A 7,665-nucleotide genomic window follows, 5' to 3' on the forward strand; every position below is an offset into this window, starting at 1 on the left:
TACTGTGCGCGCCACTATGCTCTACTGTCTCATGATGTACTGTAAATAAATGGATTTCATTTCTTTATTTCTATGATGCCACATCATGTGCTTGTGTGCTTGAATCGGATACATTTCGGACAGTGTCCTTGCATCCGTGGCCGGCGGCCAGCACTTCGTCCATCCTGTCGCCTTGCACTACTTATCTAAGTATGTGTTAATTAGGCGCATTATTTGTAGTTATCGGCAGCTGTCCTGCCAGTAGCGCGCGCTCACATGTTGCTCTACTCTAGTTATCTGCACTTTGTTCGACACACACAAGCAGCCCTCGATTAAACGTGACGTTTCTAGGGTCCGTTACAAGTAAACACACAGAGATTGCTCTAACTGTTTGTGCAGAGATATGTCTGGCTAATATTATATATAAATGTAAAGTTTGTAATGATCCATGGATGTATGTATGTTTGTATCAACCGGTAGCTGGTCTGGGCTGGTGGCAGTTGTTCATGTAAAATACCGACATTCGGTCGGACGTGGTTAAGACTCGGTGCCAACCCTAAATCTAATTTAGAAAAGGTCAGAAGAAAATTCTGGCGCCCGATATTCTAGTGGCCTGCGTGTCTTAACTATGAAATAATTCCTGCCTAGGGCGTGCATCGTATCGGATCCTCGGATTAGTGCAGTCATCGGTATATCGATTCGTAAGGCGAATCTTAAAAAGAAATCGAATTGTTATTTAAGTGTATCGGCGAGAGCTCCGGACTGTTGCCCCGGGCAGCGGACGCGAGGTGCGCGCCGAGTCAAGCCGCTCGTGACCGTTACCGCGTCACGAACGCCCGCCGCGCCGCGCACCGCGACCACAGCTCGCAGCTCTCTGCCCCACTGCCACTACTGCCACTACTGCCACTACTGCCACTACTGCCACTACTGCCAGTACTGCCAGTACACCACCACTACTCCTGCAGTCATCGCCTCCGGTATATGCGTACCAGTAATGCGTGTGCACGCGCGTGTGTGTATGTGTTTGTGTGTGAGTGTGTGTGCGTGTGTATGTGTTCAGTGCTACGTTTGTAGTTTATACATTACTTTGGATTAAAGCCATTAAAACCCAATTAATATAACGTCAATTTACTATGTATACTATCAGCTATATATACGAACATATCACATGATTACATTAATCATTAGACAAATTATCGATAACAATGGAATATTTAAGCCGTGGCTTGTATGTAAATAAATACATTTACTTATATGTACAGTAGCGACATCGCCCGCGTTCCCGTGGGATAAAAAGTATCCTATCACTAATCTGAGTAAAGCAGTCAAACACACGGAGCCCTCCACGTTCCGAGCCGAGCGCAGCCACAAGTACCGAGTAGTGCAGCGAGCAGCGACCAGCTCAGGCAACCGATACTCGTTCTGTGAAATATTCTCAAAACAATGCATCGCCGGAATGCACACCGCACGAACAAAGGCCGAGGACGGCGCGACCAGTGTGTGACGGCGCGGTGCAATGTGTCGCATTCTCAGAATGGCGAGCGCCCCCCCCCCCGTACACCAGTAAGGAGAAAGCATTCCTTGTGAAGGTTGGGAGTTACCGGCGTACGGCTACCAGTGCTCGGTGCATAATATGTACCGTCAGAGCACTAATGTGAACCCATTGAAAGTTAAATCATCAGAATCTATCCTACAGTTTGTCGCGACGCGGGAACATACATGCAGCCGAATTAAGTTGTACATTCAATATTCATTGTATTATTTTCTTAGAACACACCCCAAGCTCTTTTTGTATCGTTTCGATCTCGATGACTTTCTTATATACGTAAGTATTATTATAAAGAAAGATGTACTCATAAACATATACTATATAATAACGACTTTAACGGCAAGGTAACAGTGAGAAATAACAATAACTGCTCGACTCACGCCTGCCCTCGCAGCAATACATTACGTGTTGTGGCCGAACTTAAAGGGACAACAGAATACGATATTTTAATTTAACTCCGTGTATTCGTAGAAAGAATACATATTTGTTGCTCCCTGGCTGTATCAGAAATAAAGTTGTGTTTTTGATTGAGCAGAACCATAATTTTACTGTTGGACGACTCAAATGCGATTGAATGAACAAAAGACATCAACGCGCGAACAGAGGAGTGACTGCATTTTCTTGAGTGAAACATCGCAATATTGTTGTAACATTTAATTTTTAGTTTCAACAGTCATCTAACAGGGCAAGATTTTACGAAAACTTCCGTAGTAGCTTCCATTGATTCAGTACACGGTACGTAAACGTACTTACAATATACACGTCGCATTTATATGTTTCATTGATTACACTTAATTCACTTCAGACACACGCGCTTCTAGTCCATCATCAACAGTCAATCATACGACAACAGCGATCGTAATCGTTACGAAGATACAAAATAATACTGAAGAATAAATATTCACTATGACTAAGTACATAACTTTACATTAAAGCTCAAGCCTCAATTCGGCAGTCAGTTGCAGTCTCGGTATAGTCGGACACGGCACTCAGCACACTGTCTCCATGGGGACCCGCGGGGCGGGCGTCGGGGGCGCGGGGGGCGCGGCCGAGGCGGGCGCCGGCGTGGTGTGCGTCAGCGACTCCCCGCAGGACGGCAGGTGCGTGGAGGAGTGCGTGGCGCGCGCCTGCGCCCCGTCCCGGCCGCGCGCGCAGCACGCAGCCGCCGCGCGCTTCACGGCGGCCCACGCGTGGGGCTGGCAGCCCACCACCAGGAAGATGAACACGCCCTGCAGCGCGTTCAGGAGGTCCGTGGCGTACCACACGTAGTCCGGCCCGCCTGCCGCCCACGACACCACGTCGGCTCCCCAAGTCACGCCCATCACCACCACCAGCTTGGCACACACGCGACCCAGAGCCGCCCTACAAGTTATAATACGTTTCTAGTGACTTTGTATTAACTTTCATGCATATTTAAATTAACAAGAACACAAATATCGAATAGCTCACCGTTCAGAAGTGGACTTGACTTCGTCGCGCCGCCAGAGGCCGCAGGTGAGCTGGCGAGTGGTCGAAATGAATAGTGCCAGATTGACGAGTAGCAAAACGCCCACAGGTCCGAAGAAGTAAACTAAGATCTCCATGTCTCCGTAGAACCAGCAGCGTTGCACGGCAAATCGCGGCCGCAGGAAGGGCGCGGCGGCGGCGGGCGGCAGCTGGTCCAGCGCCGCGGCCGCGCCCGCCAGCAGCAGCGGCCCGCCCCACGCGTACACCATGTACACGCGCAGCCGCCACGCCTCCTGCCCGCGCTCCAGCGACGTCGGCCGGAAGTCCCTGCACACACGCACACTCCTTCACACCCGCTCTACACGCCGCGACACACGACGAGACCGTGCGACGATGCTACGCAACGCAATATCTCGTCTGCGTTTAATGCGGCTTCCGGATTTTTGATCAACAGATGACGCAGATGTAACAAAAGGGGTTTTTGTCCAATCACTGCAACTGTCAAATTTTAAACGTCCAATGGTGTGAGACTTACTAATTCCCTATTGGACGAATAACGAGAATCACACTAGCTCCTCTGGTGAACAAAAATTCGGGAGCCTGCATTTTTCTAAACTTTAAGGGCCGTTTTCACGAACCGCTACACAAACAGTCCTCCTGGCGTATGTCCTGCTCTTATGGCGGATTATAAGGCTTAGTGATTTTGAAATAACACTTTTTTAATAAAAGTGAAGGGAGATATAGTTAGATCGTAGTCAAGGATTCATCGGCTGAGCTGCACGGCTCGTGCAGCTGCCGACCAGTGCGGTCGAATATTGAACCGTCGCGTGTTCCCTCTGTACCTACCTAGTACCTAGTCTGTAACCTGTTAGTTGGATATTGTAACAGTGAAGTATCTTTGATGTACTTTGTTAAGCATAGCTTTACTTTGAAAGTGACTAAGTCCTCTGAGTTTGTTTCATTTGCATTTGGCATTTCATCTGCATTTCTTCTCAGAGTAGTCGGTAGGAAATGCCGGCCTCATCAGTAGCTTAAGTAAAGTATCCGGACATATGCCGCTTAACAGATACGGATTTTTGATGCGCAGAATCGAGTCGCCCAGCTGTGCTGTGAGTGGTGTGATAGAGGACGTGCATCATGTCTTATATGAGTGTAGACGAATTAAGTCTCAGATAAGTAATATTTTTGGTTTAGATAATTTTAATATTGGTTTTTTTTAGTAGTATTTTGGCATCTCCATTATCACCCGAGGCTAGATCTCTGTTTTATTTTTTAAGATTAAGGGTAAGCTAAACATGGTTTAGCTGCTTTCTATGTACTGTATTTTGTATCATATAATGGGGCTGTCATGTTCCTATTAGGAAAAAACTCCTAATAAAAATTTTGATAAAAAAAAAGTAAAGTACAATGTACAGAAATAACCAATAGTTTCATATCGAAGACTTTATTATTTCACTGCTACCTACGACACGACATAACGCCCACAAGTATTCCTGACATCAGAAGTGAGATTCGCCTTTCACAGACATATCGAAAGTGAGATATATTTCCTATCTCCGACATATTATGTATAATATAGCTTTTTTGTACCTACGTTTTATAGTTACGTGTAACACTGTTGGTGCATCGTGCCTGATACCAAATTAATATATGTATATGTTTCTTTCTAAATATTTTGTAAGACTGGCGGCTACACTATGCGGCGGATTAGGTGTGTAATAATAGTTGTTAGCGCAGTAAACAAATAAGTATTCTACATGTAGCATTCTAAAATACCTAAATATATTAACAGTAAGGGAGAACTAGGCGCTTAATACTTACCGGAAGGTCCACCAGATGTTGAAACACATCGTATTGAGCCAAAAGAATGCGGACAGGAACAAGAAATGCATGCACACCGCTACACAGCACATGAAACAAACGAGACTTCGGTGAGCACAGCCGCGGGCACTGCCAGGCGTCTCCGGGGAGTCGGGGCTTCGGCAGTCACTCACCCAGCGCGCGGCACAGCGCGGGCGGCACGCGGTCCCCCGCCAGCTGCGTGGCGGCCAGCAGCACGTCCCCCAGCATCAGCGCCGCCACGTAGTGCGTCTGGCAGCGCCAGTGCAGCGCGTGGTGCGCCGCCGGCAGAGCGAAGCCGGCCGCCAGCGTGGCCGCCAGGAAGGCAGCGCCCACCGCCAGCCCCGCGCCGTACAGGGCGTGCCGCGTCGCCTGCGTGGCCGGCCGCTGCGACCGCGCCTCCGCCTCGCAGGCCAGCACCCGCGTGCCCGCCTCCCCGAGCACGGCCTCCGCGCACCACGTGCCGCCCGCCAGCAGCTCGCCGCCGCCGCCCGCCGCGCGCAGCTCCAGCTCGCCGCGCGCCCCAGCCGCGCGCCCGCCAGCTGCCCCGCCACGGCGTAGCGCGAGCCGTCGCCGCACAGCGGCCAGCCGAAGCCGACCGCGCCGCCGGCGCCCGCGGCGCCCGCGCTGTCGGAGCCGGCGGTGAGCGCGCGCAGTTCCTCCAGCGCCTCCTGCGCTCGCTCCGCCTGCTCCACGCAGTGCGTGCCGTTAAAGGCTCGTCCTTCTGCACAACATTTGGTCGACTTCCACGACGTATCATCCGCACACACCAGTGCTGCAGTCTTGTCGCAACAATATCTTTTCAGGTCCAATGGCTTCGAAACTCCACGTATCATCATAGCCCCGTTGCGGGCGAGCAGGGCATAGGGCGCCGCGTACTCCGGTAGCACTCGTAAGGGTTTACAGTCTGGAAGCTTTCCCCACTCGTAGCGCCAATGACGCGGTACATAGCCAAGCGTGACGAATCCCGTGTCATTTGGGTTTGTGCGATTCCGTTTTAGCGCATACACTCGTGGGGACCAGGTAACATTCGTGTCCACCTGTTCGCATGGCGCCGCGACCACTGTCGATGAAAGTATGGGAGAACGCAGCGCCTCGGCAGTGAGCACGTGTCCCTCTGGGCAGCAGCGCGACACCAGCAGCATCGACAGCTCCGGCTTGACGTCGCCTGCCACCCCCCACAGCACACAACACGCTAACAGGCACCTAGCGAAGAATGACATATCGCAACGAGTTCACTATTCACCGATCGCATCGACAACAAGACAGCCGCTGAGCCGGCATCGCAAGCCGCCGTCCAGTACACTTTTGTACGCTTCTTTTACACAATGTATTGCACAAGACACTGAAATATCCCAAATAAATGAGAACTGTCCAACTACACACAACTTCGTGTGATATTACTGGGATAATAATAACACGTGTACGAAAGCGAAATTCGCAACCGACGCGGCCTCTCCCACCGAATACGGCCGCGATACTAAAGCGACTAGCGACTGCGACCAGCGAGTGGCAGGCCGGGCGCGCGGCGCCCTCCCTCCGCGCCACGACCCGCACGTGCACACTACCGCACAATACCCGACCACTGCCACTGCCCACAGCAGGGCGCAGCGCACAGGGCGCACACCGCACACAATACATGCTGCCTTCGAATCATGCTTGGGTCTGTGTAAACCAGTCAAACCAGAGCAAGCAGCAAAGTATTGTAAAGTATTTTTCCATCAAAATGTAACGACTCATTAACGCGGAAGTACAAACGTTTCGTATTTTAGGACCTACTGAAGAATTTTGAAAACTGAGCGTTTCGAGCGTCTCTGGTTCGATTCTTAGCTCGGGCATGACTCGGGTTACACATTAAAAGGTTTTTTACCCAGCACAAGCGAAGTCTGTCTGTATAAATCTGAAAAAATGGGAAATAGTAATACTTACCCTTATTATAAAAAAAATTAACATAAGTAATTAGCAAAAGGTCAGTTTCTTATAATTTGTACATCTCTGTCTCTGTGTACTCTGTCGGAAAATAAATGGAGTTACGTTACGTTTATTACATTAATTCAAGCATTACAACGAGTATACCATTAAAAACTATGAGCGCATCTGTTGTGCAAAATAAACGAAGTTAAGAATTTTACATCGTAAATCACAAATTTTTGAATTATGATTTTCTCAACAACGTCATATTTTATTTAAATAAAATTTAAATTCACGTAATCTTGACATCGAATATTTGTCAGTAAATGATATTTCATTTCTGTTGGTTGATTGTCCAATTTCCATACTAAAGTGCCCATGATCCTTTGATGCTTACAAAACAAATGATGTTCTCTATAAAAGTGTATGAGTAAGAAAGCAATGAATTGATATTACGAATTAGATTTCCTCCTTGTTTACGTGGACGGTCCAGGTTCGGTCTATCTAATAACACCCTCTACTATTTATTTTTAAATATTTTCAATGTACAGAATTTACAATTCTACAATCTATTGTAGAAGTCATCTAGGATTGATTAAATATCCAAGTAAATTCACTCACAACACTTGGCGGGTGCGCTGCACAGTGTTTTAGAAACCCTTGGGGGAGGACATTTTTAGCTAATAGCGTATATCGATGTAGTTAGTCCTAATAACACAAATTGCAAAAAAAACCCCATGTCAATTATTTTTAGTTTTCGAGAAAAAAAATACTAAAGTTGCTAATTCGGAGTGTGGTTTAAATAGGATTTTTTTAAATTTTTCTTTTATCTTTAAAATAAAGAGCAAAATTTGATATCCGGATTTTATCACATATATTTATGTATTCTTCAAGCTTTACAACACGAATGAATTGTAACTAGGTACAAAGATATTTGCAAA

At 48.0% G+C, this 7,665-nt stretch overlaps 1 protein-coding gene across 1 annotated transcript; it reads right to left on the reverse strand.

The window, feature by feature from the left end:
• Positions 1-2,167: 2,167 nt before the first annotated feature.
• Positions 2,168-6,390, reverse strand: LOC118266977 (probable G-protein coupled receptor Mth-like 1). The gene is given in 5 exon segments (XM_035580670.2): positions 2,168-2,890; positions 2,978-3,301; positions 4,796-4,874; positions 4,969-5,335; positions 5,338-6,390. Coding segments are annotated over 5 exon segments (1,842 nt in total). The 5' UTR covers positions 6,037-6,390; the 3' UTR covers positions 2,168-2,517.
• Positions 6,391-7,665: the final 1,275 nt, after the last annotated feature.

The sequence above is a fragment of the Spodoptera frugiperda genome, chromosome 23, assembly GCF_023101765.2.
Source record: "Spodoptera frugiperda isolate SF20-4 chromosome 23, AGI-APGP_CSIRO_Sfru_2.0, whole genome shotgun sequence".
NCBI lineage: Eukaryota > Metazoa > Arthropoda > Insecta > Lepidoptera > Noctuidae > Spodoptera > Spodoptera frugiperda.